At 47.4% G+C, this 23,689-nt stretch overlaps 2 protein-coding genes across 2 annotated transcripts in view; one reads left to right on the top strand and one right to left on the bottom strand.

Moving 5' to 3' along the window:
- Positions 1-6,332, bottom strand: part of LOC143818530 (uncharacterized) — a 31,852-nt gene extending 25,520 nt beyond the window's left edge. Inside the window, exon 1 of the mRNA XM_077299810.1 lies at positions 5,989-6,332. Within this exon, the coding sequence (XP_077155925.1) occupies positions 5,989-6,261 (273 nt within the window). The 5' untranslated portion in view covers positions 6,262-6,332. The remainder of the gene's footprint in view (positions 1-5,988) is intronic.
- The window catches only part of LOC143817060 (serine/threonine-protein kinase Nek3-like), an 852,762-nt gene that overhangs the window by 417,269 nt on the left and 411,804 nt on the right, over positions 1-23,689 (top strand). The gene's annotated exons all lie outside the window — the stretch shown is intronic.

Raw genomic sequence — 23,689 nt, 5'->3', positions numbered from 1 at the left:
TTGTTTGTGGGTGGTATGCAGATGAAATACGGTGATCTGTTTGAAAATGTTCCATCAGGTTGTCAATGATCGAGTTTACAAACTCTCGTCCCTGGTCGCTAATCAGAGTCTCCATACAGCCAAGGCGACAGATAACGGAGTACAAAAAATTTGCCACTGACTTGGCACTCTTATCTGGGACAGCTGTTGCTTCAGTCCATTTGGAGAAATGATCAGTGGCAGCAACTATATATTTGTTGCCATTTGATGTTTCCTGAAGAGGGCCAATCATATCAATCCCAACTAAGCTCCATACTTTTCCAGGCACTGATATACTGTTGAGTGGTGGAGCTTCCTTTGTGATTTTGGGATTTATAACAAAACATTTTTGACAGGCTTTCACATACTGGTGAACGTCATTTTTCATTCCCTTCCAGTAAAACCGGTCAGAGATTTTGGCTAAAGTTTTATCTCTGCCAAAATGGCCCCCAGATATTGGGTTGTCATGACAGGCCTTCAGGATATTTGGCAGTCGACTTTTAGTAAGAACCTCCTTTTCCCTATGATAAACAATTCCTCCTTGGGCTCGATATGGCTTTGCTGTTTGTCTAAACTGGGACTTGGCATTTGCACGTTTCTCAGGAGGTAGATCGTAGGTATACTGAGGGTACCTTTGTTCTGTTGCAGTGTAGAATCTCAAAAGCTGGTCATACAATTGATCTTCCATGGTTGTCAAAATTGGAAAAGATTTGGTGTCATAGAGAGCAGAGAGGTGTCATAGAGAACATACAAAACAAGTTATCATTAACTATGCACTGACAGGACAGCGCCATCTACTGTCAGTTCAGATCTGCACACTTTTCAACAAATAAGCAATAGGGTGAGAAAAACAGTGAAGTGATAACATTATGGCCTAGAGAAATACTATAAAAACTATTTTATACCCCCTGGTATAAAGTTTATCCCCCGGGGGTATACTATGGCCTAAGTCAGCTTTTGAATTTTTGTGCTGTTTCCTTCCTCAGTAAAAGGGTTCCCCGGCTTCCCCGCAGTGCTGCGAGGGTGCCCCCATGGTAGATAAACCCATTTTTTAAGCGTATCCAAGGCGTTGCTAGGATAGAATGGCCATGTAAAATCCCATAGCAACCAGTAAAAGGGTTCCCCACCCACCCCGCAGTGCTGTGAGGGTGCCCCCAAGGTAGATTAACCCCTTTTCCAAGCGTATACAAGGCGTTGCTAGGATAAATTGGTCATGTAAAATCCCATAGCAACCAGTAAAAGGGTTCCCCGGCTTCCCCACAGTGCTGCAAGGGTGCCCCCAAGGTAGATAAACCCCTTTTCCAAGCGTATACAAGCCGTTGCTAGGATAAAGTGGTCATGTAAAATCCCATAGCAACCACCTAAGGGGTTAACCACCTATCCTTAAGTGCTGCGAGAGTGCCCCCAAGGTAGATAAACCCCTTTTTCAAGCGTATTCAAGGTGTTGCTAGGATAGAGTGATCATGTAAAATCCCATAGCAACCAGTAAAAGGTTTCCCCACCCACCCGCAGTGCTGCAATGGTGCCCCCAAGATAGATAAACCCCTTTTCCAAGCGTATCCAAGGTGTTGCTAGGATAGAGTGATCATGCTATATCCCATAGCAACCAGTAAAGGGGTTCCCCACCCACCCCTCAGTGCTCGTCAGTGCCCCCTAGGTATACAAAGCCCTTTTCCAAGCATATCCAAGGCGCCAAGACAACGAGCTGGCACGAGCAGGGCTGAAGATTTCATGTCACATGTGACTATAGGGAGGGGGTGGGGCTTAGAAAGGGAGATCCCTGGCGTCACCAGAGGTGGAGGAGCTTGAAAAGGAGCAGTGCCCGATGGGAGGGGGAGCTGTGACCTAGAAGAATGAGCAGCTTTCCCTCAGCTTACCCTGGGGGGTATAATCTGGCCTGGAGGGGTATACTTTGGCCTAGGCTATTTTATACCCCGGGGTATAGTTTGGCCTAGGCCAAAGTATACCCGGGGTATAATCTAGCCTAGGCCACTTTAACCCCGGGTATAGTCTGGCCTGGGGGTATAATCTGGCCTGTTACACCGGTACTGCTAGCTGCACAGAGAAAAACACCAGCCAATGTGTCAGTGGGGTTCAGCACCGCCAGCTGTTCCCCTGCTGTGCAGCCGGCATCGTGTCCTGCAAAAGCCACGCAGACACAAGAACTGAAATTGAAGGGAACCTGTCCCCCCTCCCCCAGGCGTTTGTACGTTTTTAAGGCCACCTTGTACAGCGGTAATGCTGCATGTGTGCAAGGTGGCTCATAAACGTATTCTCCTCGCACATGTGGAACTGAAAACACGTCTAAAATGTGTCCTCTGTGTGACCATTTAACCGTCCCGGTGGTGTGACTTTCCTTTGTAATGACACGCTGCAACCCCCTTGGTAGCGCTGCCCGTCTTCTGGCATCATTCTTTGGCTGCCTGCGCCTCTGCGGCCGCCCTGACCCACACAACGCCCCTCGGTGTCTTATTTATTGGGACTGCGAGGGTGTGATTGATGGGCATGAGCAGTGCATATCTTCGCCTGTTGTTACTCATCTCCTTCCGCCTTCTTCAGACTGTGTGGCTTCATGGCCGCAGCATGCGATAAGGGATCAGCTGACGCCGCACAGTCTGAAGCGGGTGTAAGGACCCGAGTGCGAGAGGCGAACATATGTGCTGCGCCAGGCCATGAATCCCAGCCCCGCAGTGTTTTAACAATGTTAAGACACTGCGGGGCTGGGATTCATGGTCATCGCGAACCGCACCGGCCGACATTAAATGAGGTCAGAAGATGGGCAGCGCTAACAGCGCTAGGCCGGGGGATAACACGACAGAGCAGACTCCTGTACAGCAAATAACAACGCTCAGGAGGCTGCACCCAGCACCAAGGTGGGATTCTTGACATCTGTGCTGCGTCTCATTACAAAGGGAACTCGCGCCTCCAACACAGTTTGACTGTATAAAGGGCTAAATGTTATACGTGTTTCATTCGGCGTGTGCAAGGAGCAAAATTAAAAGAGCAACCTTTGACTTGTGCGGCAACACTGCTGCATAAGCTGTGGCTCTTCTAGTTTGTAACCCCTGAGGGGGGGTTAAAGGTTACCTTTGAAATCGGTTCAATTAGGCTTCGGCCTACACTCTGCTCCACCGGCAGAGCCCGGGCTCCAACAACGCTAGTTGCTGTCCGGAAGTGCTGGCTGCACAGAGCCAAACACCTCGCCAATGTGTCAGTGGGGTTCAGCACTGCCAGCTGTTCCCCTGCTGTGTAGCCGGCAACGTGTCCTGCGACCGCCACGCAGGCACAACAGACCCAAAGCTGCCGCCAGTGCAGGCTTCGGCCTACACTCTGCTCCATCTCCTCCTCCTGCTGACCCCGGGCTCTAACACCGCCAGTTGGGGCCCGGTACTGCTAGCTGCACAGAGAAAAACACCAGCCAATGTGTCAGTGGGGTTCAGCACCGCCAGCTGTTCCCCTGCTGTGCAGCCGGCATCGTGTCCTGCAAAAGCCACGCAGACACTTGCTCTTGTACCTTCTGCTCCCCATCCTGGTTCCAGTACCGTCAGCTGGTTCTGGGCAGAGCCTTTGGCTTAGGTGCCTCCCACTGGGTATCCGAGTTCCACCAACGTCAGGTGGTCCTTGGTAGTGCTTTCAGGCACGGGTACCTCCTGCTTAGTAACCGGGTTCCAGTAACGTCAGCTGGTCCTCGGTAGTTCCATTGGCTCTTGGACCTTCGGCTACCCATCCGGGTTCCAGCACCGTCAGCTGGTTCTCGGCAGTGTCTTTTGCTCTTGTACCTTCTGCTCCCCATCCTGGTTCCAGTACCGTCAGCTGGTTCCGGGCAGAGCCTTTGGCTTAGGTGCCTCCCTCTGGGTATCCGAGTTCCACCAACGTCAGGTGGTCCTTGGTAGTGCTTTCTGGCACGGGTACCTCCTGCTTAGTAACCGGGTTCCAGTAACGTCAGCTGGTCCTCGGTAGTTCCATTGGCTCTTGTACCTTCGGGTAGCCATCCGAGTTCCAGTTCCATTAGCTGTTTCTCAGCATTTTCTCAGCCTTCTTGTACCTTCTGCTACATTTCCAAGTTCAAGACCCTAAAGACGACAACCCGAAAGACCGAGAAGCAGAAGAACAAGAGGCTGCAGAACAAAGAGCAGAAGAACATTAAGCATAAGACTAAATATCAGAGCAAAAGATATTATCTAAATTATAAGCAGAAGAAGACTAAGCAGTGTATGGGGGTGAGTCCGTTCCTCCTCGTGGTGCCCCTGGATAAAGCCTGATGCTGCAGGCCAAACTGAACGCGGACAAATGTAACTGTTTTGTGACAGGCAGAACGGAAGGTGTAATCTTCAAACTTTTATAGATAACAACTACGGGAATGCCTGTCACAAATAAGAATATGATGAAGAAGTTGAATATGAAGAAGATAATAGTAAAATAAAAATAATATGAACAATGTAACCAAAAAAATAATAGGTAGAAGATGAAGAAGAAGATGAATAAGGTGAAGAAGTTGATGTCAAAGAAGCTGATGATGAGGATAAGGAAGAAGAAAGTGTGGGAGAAGTAAAAAAGAAGGTGAAGGGCGTGGAAGTAGTGAAACATCAATATCTGACAAAATAAAAAAAAAATTAACATAGTCAAAATCTTTCTACCGCCGAACGTCATAAAAAAAAACAAAATCCTGCTATTCTATTACATTGGGCTAAACCTCTGTGCCTTTAATGTCTCCGCCACGTCCCCCAATACATCCTACATTATTCTTAGTTGTTTTCCTTCATGTAGAATGAACCTACAAGTTTATAAAGGGTTTATTTTAATTCCGATATTTTCGTCCCATTGACTTGCATTGGGATCGGTATCGGATTAGATCCGATATTTTGACGGTATCGGCCGATACTTTCCGATACCGATACTTTCCGATATCGGAAAGTATCGCTCAACACTACTTATCAGATGTGGGACTGGATATTCTGAATTTGGATTTCCAGTCAATTATTGAAAAATGGCTCTGGCGTTTTGGGGGGGCCTCACCTTTTCAAGGTGAGGCGTTTGGGAGAATCGCCCGTTGAATTCGGGTGGATGTGGTAATGAATTGGAGTAGTATTAATTTATTTATTCAAATTGGTTTGATTGTCGGTTATTGGAGTAAAATATAATCTTTTACGTAACTCAAAATAAACGCCACGGCCATTTTCTTCCAACATTTATGGAGTCACGTGTCATTATTGGGGTTTGAATGGGGCTTGTGTTACCATGGACGCCCCCCCGTTGAAGAATACACAGGGGGTCGCATGATAACACAGCCTCTCCACATATCCCCCTCGGTTTTTATACAATGTCTGACATTAAGCTTTTATAGGCTTCGTGAGGTATTGAGGTTTTCTGTGGAAAGAGTTAAATTATTCAGTAAGCTGCGCTATGCGTGAGCAGGTTATAACTGGTTGTAACAGGTTTTATTCCCGCACTTTTTGTGAGCTCTGATTGGTTTATAGGAAAAGTGTGGGAAGAATCTTCTCTATATAATCAGCTGTTCCATCAGCTGTCGCTCAGTCATCCGATGAAGACAGAAGACCCCACCCCCCCTCCCTTAATTTCTGTTTTTTAATATTAACTGTCGTGGCGTTTGTTTGTGGGAGAATCGCCCGTTGAATTCGGGTGGATTTGGTAATGAATTGGAGTAGTATTAATTTATTTATTCAAATTGGTTTGATTGTCGGTTATTGGAGTAAAATATAATCTTTTACGCAACACAAAATAAACTCCACGGCCATTTTCTTCCAACATTTATGGAGTCACATGTCTTTATTGGGGTTTGAATGGGGCTTGTGTTACCATGAGATTCCTGGTACTAGGAAGGAAGCCCCCATCTCTCCTATAACTCCGGCGTACTCCCTGTGGGCTCATCAGCATCGCTTGCATGTTCTCTCTAGCAGCGTAACTGACTGGCATGTATGGCATAGGTCTGTCGGCTTGTTTCGCAGTCACCTTAATACGTGGTGGGTCTTTAGTTGGTTTCTTCTTGAACAGGATCTTGAGCGACTTCATTGTTGGGTCTACCTCACCTAATGTGTTGGCGAGTGTCGGGCCTTTCCTCATAACCACTGGCTCTGGTTCGTCACTGATGCGTCCTTCAAATCGCATTCGAAACACTTTCCGTTTTTCAAACTGATGCATTTCTGTAGTTGGTGGAGATGGTGATGGACTCTGCGAATATATAGTTACATAGTTATTGAGGTTGAAGGAAGACTTTAAGTCCATCTAGTTCAACCCATAGCCTAACCTAACATGCCCTAACATGTTGATCCAGAGGAAGGCAAAAAAACCCCATGTGGCAAAGAGTAACTCCACCATGGGGAAAAAAATTCCTTCCCGACTCCACATACGGCAATATAGGCCGAATATAGGCCTGGTTCAGTGGGTGGTGGACTATTCAAATGTCGGACCATTTCCAGTTCCACTGTTTCAAACAGGCTTTTCATAAATTCGCCAATAAAATAAAACGCTGCCATAAAGAAATCAGCGTAGCCAGATTCCTTTGGTGGTGTTCAGGCCTCTGGCTGTATGGGAATGTCCTGACATGTGAGAGACGTCTCCGTAGTTTGATCTTCCCTCCAGCTACAGGTGCAGCCATTTGGCTGCCTTCCCCTCCACACACACAAGTGTGTGTAGATGGTAAAAAAACAATCCCCCAAAAAAGTTAAAAAAAACAACAAAACAATACAATTAAAGAAAAAAGTAACAACTCGCTGTGGAACAGTGCTCAGCTCTCTTCTCTCTCTCTGCTTGCCTCGCACTGACCGTTCTTGCGGAACATTTCATGACTCCTGGACAACGCTTCTGTGAGGTCATAAAGCCGAACATGGCAAGGGGTCTAATATAAGAAGACTAGTTCTGTTAGGCTACTTTCACACTAGCGTTTTTTGCAATGCATCGTTTTGGCGAAAAAACGCATCCCGCAAAAGTGCTTGCAGGATGCGTTTTTTCACCATTGACTAACATTAGCAACGCATTGCCACACGTCGCAACCGTCGTACGACGGTTGCACCGTGTTGTGGCGTGGCGGACCGTCGGCTGCAAAAAACGTTCCATGTAACGTTTTTTGCCGGCGATGGACCGCCATTTCCGACCGCGCATGCGCGGCCGGAACTCCGCCCCCACCTCCCCGCACCTCAAAATGGGTCAGCGGATGCGTGGAAAAACAGCATCCGCTGCCCCCGTTGTGCGGCGCATTCACTGCTAGCGTCAGTAACCTCGGCCTGACGCACTGCGACGGGCCGAGTATGACGCTAGTGTGAAAGTAGCCTTACCCCTGGCAGACCATACAATACCAGCTGTCTCTCTATGGATAGGGGTTAGCTGGACTGGGATGAAATGTATAAAAACTTGTTAAGAGCACAAGTCATTGCTTTAACCCCTTCGTGCCGCAGCTCATTTTTGTTTTTGCTTTTCTGTTTTCTACTCCCCTTCTTTCCAGACCCTTAACTTTTAAATTTCTTCATCAACATGGCCATCTGAGGATATGCTTTTTGCGGGACAAGTTGTACTTTTGAACATCAGCATTGGTATAATCTATTGTGTACTCAAACACGGGTGAAAGTGCGGTGAAATTGCAAAAAAAGTGCAATTCCACAACTATTCTTGGTCTTTTTTTTTTACCGTGTTCACCAGATGCTAAAACTGACCTGCCATTATGATTCTCCAGGTCATTACGAGTTCATAGACACCTAACATGTCTAGATTATTTTTTAATTTAGTGGTGAAAAAAAATCCAGTTTGTTAAAAAAAAAATAAAAAAAAAATTGTGTCGTATTCCGAGATCAGTAGTGCCTCCATTTTTCGTGATCTCGGGTTGGGTGAGGGCTTATCTTTTGCAGGCCAAGCTGACGTTTTTAATTATACTATTGTCCTATTACTGCTGAGATCAATGAAATTCCCACGCATTTTGCATTTAATAATGTGACTGGAGTATGAGGATAATCAGCCAGACTACTAGGAGGCTAGAAATCTATGGGGATTACAGTGGGTACGGAAAGTATTCAGACCCCTTTACATTTTTCACCGAAGTATCACCAATACCAGACCCAGGAACTGCCAACATTAAATAGCTGCCCCAGTACCAAAGAGAAGCGAACTAAAGTTAACCCTGACCTGACCAGGATGGAAGCGGAACCATCATACCTCCCAACTTTTGAAGAAGGGAAATAGGGACAAAGTTTGTGGCGCACATGATATTACGTAAAAATATAATGGCCACACATAGTTACACCTCATACACACGCGGCTCCGCTCCATACACCTTGCACACATGGCTCCGCTCCATACACCTCATACACTCACGGCTCCGCTCCGTACACCTCATACACACACGGCTCCGCTCCGTACACCTCATACACACACGGCTCCGCTCCATACACCTCATACACACACGGCTCCGCTCCGTACACCTCATACACACACGGCTCCGCTCCGTACACCTCATACACACGGCTCCGCTCCGTACACCTCATACACACGGCTCCGCTCCGTACACCTCATACACACGGCTCTGCTCCGTACACCTCATACACTCACGGCTCCGCTCCGTACACCTCGTACACACACTTTCTCCATGTGGTTTGGGTGCTGGAGAGATGAACACTTCCATGGGACGGGGTTGAGATGCTCAGTGACACTGCTGGTGGTGGTGCGGTCACATCTTGTCTTTGCGGGTAGGCTGTTGTTCGTGAGCTGGATGAAGAGGTCAAGACCGCAGCAGAAGAGGGAGCAGGAGGAAAGCTCACATCTGTCATGTTTTTAAGGTGTCTGCTCTACTGCAGCTCGTACTTAGAACTCAGATGCAGGTGGTGCTCAGGCTAAGAAAATGTTAAAAAAAAAAATCAGAGGAGATGCTTCATGACTTTGGGCTGATAGTGCTTGGCCGATTTGCAAGGGGATGAGGTGGAAGAAAGACGTCCAAGGTCCTCAGGTGAAAACTCTGCGCGTGGACCCAGTGGAAGGACCTGGAGGTGCTCTCAGCCATCCAATCTAACACCACCTGCACATGTTCTTGCCTCACGATCCATCCAGCGGTGCTCGAGCCTAGGATATGGGGCACAACATCCTGTGGACTGCATGCACCAGAGGAACGTGTTTGATGTAGACACGTAACTGGCACAGATCAGCCATGTCATCTCCTTGTAGCAGGTACACCTCCACCACGACCTTCATTTGATGCTCTCCTCATGTTCCCCCCCAACAATAATTCCCAGTAGAGAAGAGGCTGAATTAGGGCACACTGAACGAGGCTCCATTACTGGCAGCGTGCATCAGGTTGTTACAGCATGCTGCACCAGGGTGGTAAATAAACAGTATACAGTAATTGTCTACATTTTTCTTTAAAAAAAAAAGAAATTAGTAAAATATTAAAATGTGAGAGTCATCAGTGGTTGATACCCTTTTAAAGGAGAAGTGTAAGAATGGACGCCCCCCCCATTGGAGAATACATGGGGGGTCGCATGATAACACAACCCCTATAGATTTATTATATTGCTAACCACACATTGGTTTATTCTTAGGAAATGGTATTAAGTTCCAATAGGTTTCTATGGAGGTTTTAAAGCTTGGTTTGAAAGGGTTAAGTTATGAAGTAAGCTGCGCTTTGCGTGAGCAGGTTCCAGCTGGTTTCATCTGGTTTTTATTCCCGCAATTTTTGCGGGTTATGATTGGCAGTTATGAAAAGTGCGGGAAGATTTTTTCCTATTTAATCAGCTGTTCCACCAGCTGTCTCTCAGTCACCTGATGAAGACAGAAGACAGCTGATGGATTCCCTACTACAGCAACTGATCCGGAGGGCGGAAGCTGAGGGCGGCGCTGAGTGGCTGCAGAGTTGCTTATCTATGGGACCGGCTATAAAACCTACCACCGAGCCTCAGGTCCCAGCTTCTCCTGCATCACCGTCGCCTCCTCCTTCCCAGCCTTTAGAATCTGTTTCCCTATCTGCAAGATCAAGTCGGAGCCCCAAGAGGAACCGGAGGGCGAGAGTGGTATACTCGCCAGTGCCGCCATCTTCGCACGTCCTTGAGCGCTCTAGGAGTGGACGCGCCGGAGGTCGGAGTTCAACTAGGCGGAAGTCTCGGAGCGCGTCGCGGGAGCTTCACTCCGGTCGGCAGACGTCACAAGCCCCAGCGCCGGATGCTGTCGTCAGAGCCGGCGCGTCAAGAACAGAAGATTCTATCTTAGTTCCAGCCGCAGCGGGGAGCTGTGAAGATTTATCTAACCGCTGTAGCCGTACAAGCGCTGCAGCGGTCCAGGGAGCCTGGGACGCCGCATCGCTGGGCAGCGCCGAGAATGCCCTTTATGGCACATCATCTGCCGCTGCCTCAGCTGCCAGATCATGGATCAACGGTCCTTCATCCAGCCAGGAGGAAAGACATCTTCATCAGCGTTCGCATTCGCCTACAGGAGTAGGCTTGAGTGCTAGTACCGCTGCCACCCAGGACCTGGGACGTCACGGAGATGGTGAGAATATATCCAGGGCCGGACTTAGCCCAAAAGGCGCCCTGTGCGAGACTGCAAGACGGCGCCCCCCCCCCCCCAAACTTTGAAAGAAAACAATAACGCTTTAGTATTGACAACACGTTTACTTAGAAAACTTGTGTTTCCCTGCAAAACACTTTAAGAATATCCAAATACACTAATACTGCAATAACGGGAGTTATAAAGTGCTTTAAAGCGGTCCAAAAGTTTAAAAAAATGACTCTCGGTCTACAGCCCTATCGAGTCAGGGGCATCCCATTAAGGGTTTCCCCACCATCTGGGTGTCCTCGCAAACCCCCGAACGGCATACCTGCCGCTCACTTACTTCCGGTCCGCATCGCACCCCACCTGCTGCCGTCCGTCTGCAACGCCTCTCCTCGCTGGCAGTCACCCCTGCACTCTGATTGGCTGTCTGCCTGACGCTCACAGCCAATCGGAGCGCAGAGATGACGGCCAGAATGGAGAGGCGTTCCGGATGGGTGGCAGCAGGTCAGGTGCCGTGTGCAATTTGCAATGACGTTGACGGTTCTCCTGGCTCCAATGGAATTGTGTCCATACCACTCCTTATTTCACATTCTTGCTGCGGAACATCTGAAGTCGATTCCTCAGCAGTGCTCGGTACATTGGTGCCACCACCATGTTCAGAAGATTTTACAAACAGTCTTTTTAAAGCCCCTGCTTGCTTTTGAATTGCCTGCTCTGCTAAGGCCTTTCGCTTCCTGTTCTGTGCACCAGACGCTTTCTTAGGGCTCATCTTGCCTGACAAATGCTATTCCTCCCTGGAAAGGTTAGGTGTGGACCAAAGGTCTTATTAGTGCAGTCCACAGGCTACTATCTATCACCATCTATCTACTCATTTAAACCTAGGGTGGCAGAGGTGAGCAGGTGATAAGTAACTAGAAACATGTAAGACTTTGTAAATTCCACAAATGAATCCCCCCATTCCCCCCCGCCCCCCCGCCACACACGACGCTCCATAGTGTACATGGCCACACACGACGCTCCATAGTGTACAATGGCCACACACGACGCTCCATACTGTACAATGGCCACACACGACGCTCCATACTGTACAATGGCCACACACGACGCTCCATAGTGTACAATGGCCACACACGACGCTCCATACTGTACAATGGCCACACACGACGCTCCATACTGTATAATGACCACACACGATGCTCCATACTGTATAATGGCCACACACGACGCTCCATACTGTACAATGGCCACACACGACGCTCCATACTATACAATGGCCACACACGACGCTCTATACTGTACAATGCCCACACACGACGCTCCATAGTGTACAATGGCCACACACGACGCTCCATAGTGTACAATGGCCACACACGACGCTCCATGCTGTACAATGGCCACACATGACGCTCCATAGTGTACAATGGCCACACACGACGCTCCATACTGTACAATGGCCACACACGACGCTCCATACTATACAATGGCCACACACGACGCTCTATACTGTACAATGGCCACACACGACGCTCCATAGTGTACAATGGCCACACACGATGCTCCATAGTGTACAATGGCCACACACGACGCTCCATGCTGTACAATGGCCACACATGACGCTCCATAGTGTACAATGGCCACACACGACGCTCCATACTGTACAATGGCCACACACGACGCTTCATAGTGTACAATGGCCACACACGACGCTCCATAGTGTACAATGGCCACACATGACGCTCCATACTGTATAATGACCGCACATGATGCTCCATACTGTATAATGACCCCACATGATGCTCCATACTGTATAATGACCGCACATGATGCTCCATACTGTATAATGACCGCACATGATGCTCCATACTGTATAATGACTGCACATGATGCTCCGTACCGTATATTGGCCGCACATGATACTTCGTACCATATAATGGCCACACATAGCTACTCCTACACACGCGGCTGCGCTCCGTACACTTTGCACACACGGTTCCGCTCCGTACACACGCGCTCCGCTCCATACACCTCGTACACATTCAGCTCCGCTCCGTACACCTCATACACACGGCTCCGCTCCGTACACCTCGCACACACACGGCTCCGCTCCGTACACCTCGCACACACGGCTCCGCTCACCTCGCACACACACTGCTCCGCACACCTTGCACACACTGCTCCGCTCCGCACACCTCGCACACACACGGCTCCGCTCACCTCGCACACACGGCTCCGCTCCGCACACCTCGCACACACACTGCTCCGCACACCTCGCACACACACGGCTCCGCTCCGTACACCTCGCACACACACGGCTCCGCTCCGCACACCTCGCACACACACGGCTCCGCTCCGCACACCTCGCACACACACTGCTCCGCACACCTCGCACACACACGGCTCCGCTCCGTACACCTCGCACACACGGCTCCGCTCCGCACACCTCGCACACACACTGCTCCGCTCCGCACACCTTGCACACACTGCTCCGCTCCGCACACCTCGCACACACACTGCTCCGCTCCGCACACCTCGCACACACACTGCTCCGCTCCGCACACCTCGCACACACACTGCTCCGCACACCTCGCACACACACGGCTCCGCTCCGTACACCTCGCACACACACGGCTCCGCTCCGTACACCTCGCACACACACGGCTCCGCTCCGTACACCTCGCACACACGGCTCCGCTCCGTACACCTCGCACACACGGCTCCGCTCCGTACACCTCGCACACACACGGCTCCGCTCTGCACACCTCGCACACACGGCTCCGCTCCCCACACCTCGCACACACACGGCTCCGCTCCCCACACCTCGCACACACACAGCTCTGCTACATCCACACTGTACACCTCCTGACCCCACACACAGCCATTACTTACCTCATCCTGCAGCGGCAAGTTGCCAACCAGCACAACTTCGGAGGTCACGATCATGTGACCCCTGACTCCTCCCCTCCTGTGACCTCATCACAGGTCCTGTGCACAGAAAGCAGGCGGGCAGCCATACGGAACACAGGCGCAGCTCAGCTCTTCGGTCCTCCTCTGCTCTGTTCTCTTCTTCCTTTCCGGGAACAGAGCGGCGGCGCCCAGGGACGTGTGACGTCATGTCACACGCTGTGCACACAGCCAATCTCTCCCCGCTGGGGACAGCAGTAGGCGGAACTAAAGTTCCCTACATGCTGTCCCTGCCCGGCGGGGAGAAAGGCTTGTGCGTGTGACATAACGTCACATGCACAAAGCCGAGCGCCCGCTGGGAGTGGGACAGCGGCGGCGGGCGCCACAATAGGTGCGAGCGCCCTCGGGCCAGCCGATGATTAACAAAGCCGAGCGCCCGCTGGGAGTGGGACAGCGGCGGCGGGCGCCACAATAGGTGCGAGCGCCCTCGGGCCAGCCGATGATTAACTGCTAATTAAATCAAAGGCTCAAATCGGCGCCCTATGCCTTCTAGTAAGCCTTGGCGCCCTGTGCGGCCGCACAGGTCGCACAGGGCAAAGGCCGGCCCTGAATATATCTGTCCCTTTGTCTGTCCACTCTTTAACTATGAAAGAGCTAATTAAGGAAGCCCTAGATGATTATTTGGGCAGCAATGTTTTGCCAGCTGCTCATAGATCTTCTACTAGTGAAATGAATTCTGGCAGCGCTGGTATTGTTTTAAAGCCAGGGCTGCCAGAGATTCTTTTGAAAGAATCATTAACATGCGAAGTGTCGCCTCTGGGCTTTCATCTGAGTCCTGTGGTAAAGGAGAAGATTTGGAGCAGAGCATTTATTGATTTATTTTCTTTATTACCGTCTGTCAGGGATCAGCAGAATAGGTATGAGAAAAGGGATGAAGCAGATGAAAAAAAGAAATCTAATCCAGTAAAATCCTTTAATAACTGGATACAAGCTTTTTCCATCTATTCTGCTGTCTTAGGCGAGAAATATCCTAATCTTTGCTCTGGGCTTTTTCAGCACTTAGATTGTATTTTAGAGGCATACCGTAATTTTGGCGGTATGGCCTGGCTCCTTTACGACGAGGCTTTCAGGCAAAAGCTGTCAATGTTCCCTAATTTGGCTTGGGGTAATAAAGATGTCGGATTATGGATTTCTTTAATGATGCCTCAGAGGTTTCCTGTTATGACCCCAGTGGACAGGGTCTCAGAGGAACGTGTAAGTCTGCAAGATACAAAAATCCAGCTCATAGGGCTGTGGTAACTGGGTTGACCAAATAGCTACTCCTAACGCCAACACTAGAAGTAGCCGGGGATCATGCCTACGGTGATCGCTAGATGACTCGCGCCAGCCGGAGAATCTAACTACCCCTAGGAGAAGAAAACAAAGACCTCTCTTGCCTCCAGAGAAAGGGACCCCAAAGCAAGATACAAGCCCCCCACAAATAATAACGGTGAGGTAAGAGGAAATGACAAACACAGAAATGAACTAGGTTCAGCAAAGAGAGGCCAGCTTACTAATAGCAGAATATAGCAAGATAACTTATCTGGTCAACAAAAACCCTATAAAAATCCACGCTGGAGATTCAAGACCCCCCGAACCGTCTAACGGTCCGGGGGGAGAACACCAGCCCCCTAGAGCTTCCAGCAAAGGTCAGGATACAGATAGGAACAAGCTGGACAAAAATACCAAACAAAACAAAAGCAAAAAGCAAAGAAGCAGACTTAGCTTGGAAAACAGGAACCAGGATCAGAGGACAAGAGCACAACAGATTAGCTCTGATTTCAACGATGCCAGGCATTGAACTGAAGGTCCAGGGAGCTTATATAGCAACGCCCCTGAACTAACGGCCCAGGTGAGGATATAGAAAAAGACAGACGCTCCAGAGTCAAATCACTAATGACCACTAGAGGGAGCAAACCCTCACCACGACCACCAGGGCGATCAGGATGAGCGGCGTGAAAGGCACGAACTAAATCGGCCGCATGAACATCAGAGGCGACCACCCAGGAATTATCTTCCTGACCATAGCCCTTCCACTTGACCAGGTACTGAAGCCTCCGCCTGGAGAGACGAGAATCCAAGATCTTCTCCACCACGTACTCCAACTCGCCCTCAACCAACACCGGAGCAGGAGGCTCAGCAGAAGGAACCACAGGCACAATGTACCGCCGCAACAAGGACCTATGAAACACGTTGTGGATAGCAAACGACACAGGAAGATCCAGGCGAAAGGATACAGGATTAAGAATTTCCAATATCTTGTAAGGACCAATAAAACGAGGTTTAAATTTGGGAGAGGAAACCTTCATAGGAACAAAGCGGGAAGAAAGCCACACCAAATCCCCAACACGTAGTCGGGGACCCACACCGCGGCGGCGGTTGGCAAAGCGCTGAGCCCTCTCCTGTGACAACTTCAAGTTGTCCACCACAAGATTCCAGATCCGCTGCAACCTATCCACCACAGAATCCACCCCAGGGCAGTCAGAAGGTTCCACATGACCCGAAGAAAAACGAGGGTGGAAACCAGAGTTGCAGAAAAACGGCGAAACCAAGGTGGCGGAACTAGCCCGATTATTAAGGGCAAACTCAGCTAACGGCAAGAAGGTCACCCAATCGTCCTGATCAGCAGAGACAAAACACCTCAAATAAGCCTCCAAAGTCTGATTAGTTCGCTCCGTCTGTCCATTAGTCTGAGGATGGAAAGCAGACGAAAACGACAAGTCAATGCCCATCCTACTACAAAAGGATCGCCAGAATCTGGAAACGAACTGGGATCCTCTGTCTGACACAATATTCTCAGGGATGCCGTGCAAACGAACCACGTTCTGGAAAAACACAGGAACCAGATCGGAAGAGGAAGGCAGCTTAGGCAAAGGAACCAAATGGACCATCTTGGAGAAGCGATCACATATCACCCAGATAACAGACATGCCCTGAGACACCGGAAGATCAGAAATGAAATCCATGGAGATATGTGTCCAAGGTCTCTTAGGGACAGGCAAGGGCAAGAGCAACCCGCTGGCACGAGAACAGCAAGGCTTAGCTCGAGCACAAGTCCCACAGGACTGTACAAATGACCGCACATCCCTAGACAAGGAAGGCCACCAAAAGGATCTGGCCACCAGATCTCTGGTGCCAAAAATTCCTGGGTGACCTGCCAACACCGAGGAATGAACCTCGGAAATGACTCTGCTGGTCCACTTATCAGGCACAAACAGTCTGTCAGGTGGACAAGAATCAGGCCTATCAGCCTGAAATCTCTGCAACACACGTCGCAGATCTGGAGAAATAGCTGACAAGATAATACCATCCTTAAGAATACCAACAGGTTCAGCGACTCCAGGAGCATCAGGCACAAAGCTCCTGGAAAGAGCATCGGCCTTCACATTCTTTGAACCTGGTAAATACGAGACAACAAAGTCAAAACGGGAGAAAAACAATGACCAGCGGGCCTGTCTAGGATTCAGGCGTTTAGCAGACTCGAGATACATCAGATTTTTGTGATCAGTCAAGACCACCACACGATGCTTAGCACCCTCGAGCCAATGACGCCACTCCTCAAATGCCCATTTCATGGCCAACAACTCCCGATTGCCCACATCATAATTTCGCTCCGCAGGCGAAAACTTCCTAGAGAAAAAGGCGCAAGGTCTCATAACAGAGCAACCAGGGCCTCTCTGCGACAAAACGGCCCCTGCTCCAATCTCTGAAGCATCCACCTCAACTTGAAAAGGAAGCGAGACATCAGGCTGGCACAAAACAGGCGCCGAAGTCAACCGACGTTTCAACTCCTGGAAAGCCTCCACGGCAGCAGGAGCCCAATTAACCACATCGGAGCCCTTCTTGGTCATATCCGTCAAAGGTTTCACAATGCTAGAAAAGTTAGCAATAAAACGACGGTAGAAGTTAGCGAAACCCAAGAACTTCTGAAGACTCTTAACTGACGAGGGCTGAGTCCAATCAAGAATAGCTCGGACCTTGACTGGGTCCATCTCCACAGCAGAAGGGGAAAAAATGAACCCCAAAAAGGGAACCTTCTGTACACCAAAAAGACACTTTGAGCCCTTGACAAACAAAGAATTTTCACGCAAAATTTTAAAGACCATCCTGACCTGCTCCACATGCGAGTCCCAATTATCAGAAAAAAACAGAATATCATCCAGATAAACGATCAGAAATTTATCCAGATAGTTCCGGAAAATGTCATGCATAAAGGACTGAAAAACTGAAGGGGCATTAGAGAGCCCAAAAGGCATCACCAAGTACTCAAAATGACCTTCGGGCGTATTGAATGCGGTTTTCCATTCATCCCCTTGCTTAATGCGCACAAGGTTGTACGCACCACGAAGGTCTATCTTGGTAAACCACTTGGCACCTTTAATCCGGGCAAACAAGTCAGACAACAGCGGCAAAGGATACTGAAATTTGACAGTGATCTTATTTAAAAGCCGATAGTCAATACAAGGCCTCAAAGATCCGTCCTTTTTAGCCACAAAAAAGAATCCCGCACCAAGAGGGGAAGAAGACGGACGGATGTGTCCTTTCTCCAGAGACTCCTTGATATATGAACGCAAAGCGGTATGTTCAGGTATCGACAGATTAAACAGTCTTCCCTTAGGAAACTTACTGCCTGGAATCAAATCTATTGCACAGTCACAGTCCCTATGAGGAGGCAATGCACTGGACCTGGACTCGCTAAAGACATCCTGATAATCAGACAAGTACTCCGGAACTTCCGAAGGCGTAGAAGAAGCAATAGACACAGACAGGGAATCCTCATGAATACCACGACAGCCCCAACTAGACACTGACATAGCCTTCCAGTCAAGGACTGGATTATGGGTCTGTAACCATGGCAGCCCCAAAACAACCAAATCATGCATTTTATGTAGAACGAGAAAACATATCACCTCGCGGTGTTCAGGAGTCATGCACATGGTAACCTGTGTCCAATACTGCGGCTTATTTTCTGCCAATGGCGTAGCATCAATACCCCTAAGAGGGATAGGATTTTCTAATGGTTCAAGAATAAAACCACAGCGCTTAGCAAATGAGAGATCCATAAGACTCAGGGCAGCACCTGAATCTACAAACGCCATGACAGGATAAGATGACAGTGAGCAAATCAAAGTTACAGACAGAATAAACTTAGGATGCAAATTACCAACGGTGACAGGACTAACAACCTTAGATATACGTTTAGAGCATGCTGAGATAACATGTGTAGAATCACCACAGTAGTAGCACAAGCCATTCCGGCGTCTATGAATTTTCCTCTCATTTCTAGTCAGGATTCTATCACATTGCATCAAATCAGGTGTCCGTTCAGACAACACCATGAGGAAATTTGCGGTTTTTCTATCACATTGCATCACATCAGGTGTCTGTTCAGACAACAACATGAGGGAATTTGCGGTTTTGCGCTCCCGCAACCGCTGGTCAATTTGAATAGCCAGGGACATGGTATCATTCAGACCTGTGGGAATGGGAAAACCCACCATAACATTCTTAATGGCCTCAGAAAGGCCATTTCTAAAATTAGCGGCCAGTGCACACTCGTTCCAATGTGTCAGCACGGACCATTTCCGAAATTTTTGGCAATACACCTCAGCCTCGTCCTGGCCCTGAGACATAGCCAGCAAGGCTTTCTCTGCCTGAATCTCAAGATTGGGTTCCTCATAAAGTAAACCGAGCGCCAGAAAAAACGCATCAATATCAGCCAATGCCGGATCTCCTGGCGCCAACGAAAAAGCCCAATCCTGAGGGTCACCCCGTAAGAATGAAATAACAATTTTTACTTGTTGAGCAGAGTCTCCAGACGAACAAGGTTTCAGGGACAAAAATAATTTACAATTATTCCTGAAATTCCTAAACTTAAATCGGTCTCCTGAAAACAGTTCAGGAATCGGAATCTTGGGTTCAGACCTAGGATTTCTGGTAACATAATCTTGTATACCCTGCACACGAGCGGCAAGCTGGTCCACACTTGTAATCAAGGTCTGGACATTCATGTCTGCAGCAAGCTTAAGCCACTCTGAGGTAAAGGGGAAAAGAAAAAAAAAAAAAATGAGAGAGGGAAAAAAAAAACTCAAAATTTTCTTTCTTATAATCCCACTTCTGCAATGCATTAAACATTTGATACTGGCCTGGCATACTGTTATGACCCCAGTGGACAGGGTCTCAGAGGAACGTGTAAGTCTGCAAGATACAAAAATCCAGCTCATAGGGCTGTGGTAACTGGGTTGACCAAATAGCTACTCCTAACGCCAACACTAGAAGTAGCCGGGGATCATGCCTACGGTGATCGCTAGATGACACGCGCCAGCCGGAGAATCTAACTACCCCTAGGAGAAGAAAACAAAGACCTCTCTTGCCTCCAGAGAAAGGGACCCCAAAGCAAGATACAAGCCCCCCACAAATAATAATGGTGAGGTAAGAGGAAATGACAAACACAGAAATGAACTAGGTTCAGCAAAGAGAGGCCAGCTTACTAATAGCAGAATATAGCAAGATAACTTATCTGGTCAACAAAAACCCTATAAAAATCCACGCTGGAGATTCAAGAACCCCCGAACCGTCTAACGGTCCGGGGGGAGAACACCAGCCCCCTAGAGCTTCCAGCAAAGGTCAGGATACAGATAGGAACAAGCTGGACAAAAATACCAAACAAAACAAAAGCAAAAAGCAAAGAAGCAGACTTAGCTTGGAAAACAGGAACCAGGATCAGAGGACAAGAGCACAACAGATTAGCTCTAATTTCAACGATGCCAGGCATTGAACTGAAGGTCCAGGGAGCTTATATAGCAACGCCCCTGAACTAACGGCCCAGGTGAGGATATAGAAAAAGACAGACGCTCCAGAGTCAAATCACTAATGACCACTAGAGGGAGCAAAAAGCAAAATCACAACAGTTTCCATCCCATAGGCAGACCCCTAGCCCCATGTTAAAAAAGGGTGTGTGCTTTGCATATAATGAGTCATCATGTAAATGGGCTCAGAATTGCAGGTTTCGGCATGAATGCTCCTTCTGTGGGGGCATTCATCCAATGGCCAAATGTTACAAAAAGCAGATGCAAGGTATTCAGCACCCTGGCAATAGAGAAACCTTTTCTAAAAGCAACGACGCCGGTGAACCTGGGAAACATGGTGCCATGGTTAAAAATATACCCCGATCAGGAGAGTAGCTCGCTTCTTTTTGAAGGTTTCTTAAAGGGATTTTTCGTACCCCCATTTTCAGGCACGGGCTGCAAGTTGGTGTCTAACCTCCCGTCTGCACTTGAATTCCCAGAGGTGGTAGAAGAAAAAATCGGAGCAGAATTGAATTTAGGTAGAGTGTCTGGTCCGTTTAACGCTCCCCCATTTGAAAATTTTAGGATTTCACCGTTAGGTGTTGTTCCTAAAAAAGACAGTGGGTCTTTTAGACTCATACATCATTTGTCCTATCCGAAAGGGGAATCGTTAAATGATGAAGTGGGCAGTTTTAATTGTTCGGTTCAATACACATCTTTTGATGTGGCAATAGATTTATTAAGAACATTTGGTCACGATGCCCTTATGGCAAAATCGGACATTAAATCTGCATTTAGGATTTTACCAGTTAATCCGGAGGGGTTCAATTCTCTAGGTTTTTCGTTTCAGAATAAATTCTTTTTCGATAGATGTCTCCCGATGGGGTTTTCTCTGTCTTGTTTTTATTTTGAGTCTTTTTCTAAATTTATTCAATGGGTAGTTGAGTTTGATTTTTCGGGAGGAGGCATGTTACACTATCTCGATGACTTTCTGTTCATTGGCCCGGCTGAGTCACTTAAATGTCAGTCCTTGCTGTACAGGTTTTTGGAAATATGTGACCAGTTCGGTGTTCCAATTGCTTTTGAAAAAACGGTTCCTCCTTGTACGTCAATTGAATTCTTAGGTATTGTGATTGATTCGCATAATATGTGCTGTTCTTTACCTGCTGAAAAATTGTTTAAACTACAATCTGCAATTTCCCGCTGTTTAATTTTGGAGAAGGTCACACTAAAAGAATTGCAATCTTTATTGGGACTTTTGAATTTTGCATTGAGAATTATCCCCATGGGTAGGGTGTTTTCTAGGGGGTTGTATGAAGCCACAGCTGGTCATTCTTCCCCTAAATCTCATATACGTCTGGGGAAGGATTTAAAAGGTGATTTGAAAATCTGGCTAAGATTTTTATCTAGCTTTAATGGTAGGACTATGTGGCAGGATTCTTTTGTACCAGCACAGGATATTGGTTTGAATTTTTATTCAGATAGAGAATTTGGATTTGGTATATCACTATCCTCGCGTTGGTCATCAGAGGAGTGGCCTTCTCTCTGGCAGGAGCTGAAGGTGTTGGATAATCAGACAGTTTTGGACTTATTTTCGATATATTTGTGTTTGCAGTTATGGGGATTGTTATTGAAGGACAAGAGAATTTTAATTCCTTCTACTAATCAAGGTGTAATTTTTGCTTTGAATACTCTTTCATCCAAGAATAAATGGGCAGCTAGGATTCTTAAACGCGTTGTTTTTCTTTGCTTAGAATTTAATATTTGGTTAAAAGCAATTTCTTTCTCTAAAGAGAATTGTACTAACGCAGCATATGTTTGTCATCGTCAGCTGTTTCTTTTCAAGAGGGATTCCTTGAAAGAGGAGGAGGACAGAGATTTTTGCCCAAGTTGGATATGGAATGTGATTCTGGAATAATTTCTCACTTCATTACTAAATCCTTGGCTGATAGAACATGGGCTGATTACTCGGCAGCATGGAAGCTTTGGTTGGATTTTTGTTTAGTCAAGGATCACCCTTATAGAGATTGTACGGTAGGGATAGCGCTTAGTTTTTTGGAGCATTTGGTACAGAAAGGCTTATCATTTTCAGCTTTATCAAAGAATGTAGCAGGAATATCTTTCTTTTTGAAAATGTTCAGTGTGAGGCCGATGTCAGACATATTTCAGGTTCGGCAGTTCTTAAAGGGATTTAGAAAAGCGTATTTTAAGCCGGATGATCGTCGTCCTATTTCTTTTAAATTACTAAAAGATCTCTGCTCATGCCTTTCTTTGGTTTGCGTTAATGAGTTTGAAACTTGTCTTTTCTCTACAGCCTTCTCTGTAGCCTTTTTCGCGGCCCTCCGGGTGAGCGAATTAGTATCACAAAAGAAATCTCTTCCTTCTGGTTTGTCGTTTGATGATGTTAAGTTTTTTAAGTCGCATGTTATATTATTTATAAAAAAATCAAAGACAGACCAGATGGGTAGAGGTTCATCTATACGTTTAAATTCTATAGAAGACAGGGTGATTTGTCCTGTTGCCAATGCTAAGAGATGGGCGCTACTACGCCCCAAAACTGCTGGACCATTTTTTATTCACTCTAATGGGGAACCTGCAACTACTTTCCAATTTAATTTTATCCTTAAAAAATGTTTGAAAGTATTAAATCTATCTGATCAAAAAATTTCTTCTCATTCTTTCCGGATCGGGGCGGCAACTGAGGCCGCTAGATTGGGTCTTCAGGAGGGTAGAATAAAGAGTATAGGCAGATGGGAATCTAACAAGTTTAAGCTTTATATTCGCCCTGATTTGTATATTTCTTAATATTTGGTTCCTTTTTAGGTTTGCTATCAGTCTGGATTATCGGGCATTCCTATGTTTTTTGGTCAGAAAAAAGGGCAAGTGTGAGATCCTATTCAAAAAACCTCTCTTTTAATTCTTCTTTTATTCAAATTTTCTGGTTTAGTAGGCGCGGAATGCAATGGAGGGAACTAATTGAAGAAATAAGAAAATTGAAGAAACACTGGCCTACGCCTGATTTAATAATATTGCATTTAGGTGGTAATGATCTGGGTAAAGTTAGCACCCTTAATTTAATTGCTTCAATGAAGAGAGATATTTCTATTTTAAAAACTGAATTTTTTAATTGTTCTATAGTTTTTTCAGAAATTGTTCCACGGTTCATATGGTTTAACAACAGCATGATTTTTCTTGAGAAGATCCGGAAAAGACTTAACAGAAGCATGGAAAAATTTATGTATTTAATAGATGGTTTTTCTTTTAGGCATGTAGAATTAGAAGAAGTAATTCCAGGAATGTTCAGGGGCGATCTAATTCACTTATGGGAAGTGGGTTTGGATATTTTGAATTTAGATTTTCAATCTATGATTGAAAAATGGCTTTGGCGTTTTGGGGGGCCTCACCTTTTCAAGGCGAGGCGTTTGGGAGAATCGCCCGTTGAATTCGGGTGGATGTGG

The sequence above is a fragment of the Ranitomeya variabilis genome, chromosome 3 (genome assembly GCF_051348905.1).
Source record: "Ranitomeya variabilis isolate aRanVar5 chromosome 3, aRanVar5.hap1, whole genome shotgun sequence".
NCBI classification, from domain to species: domain Eukaryota; kingdom Metazoa; phylum Chordata; class Amphibia; order Anura; family Dendrobatidae; genus Ranitomeya; species Ranitomeya variabilis.
This window is presented reverse-complemented; position numbering and strand designations above follow the sequence as displayed.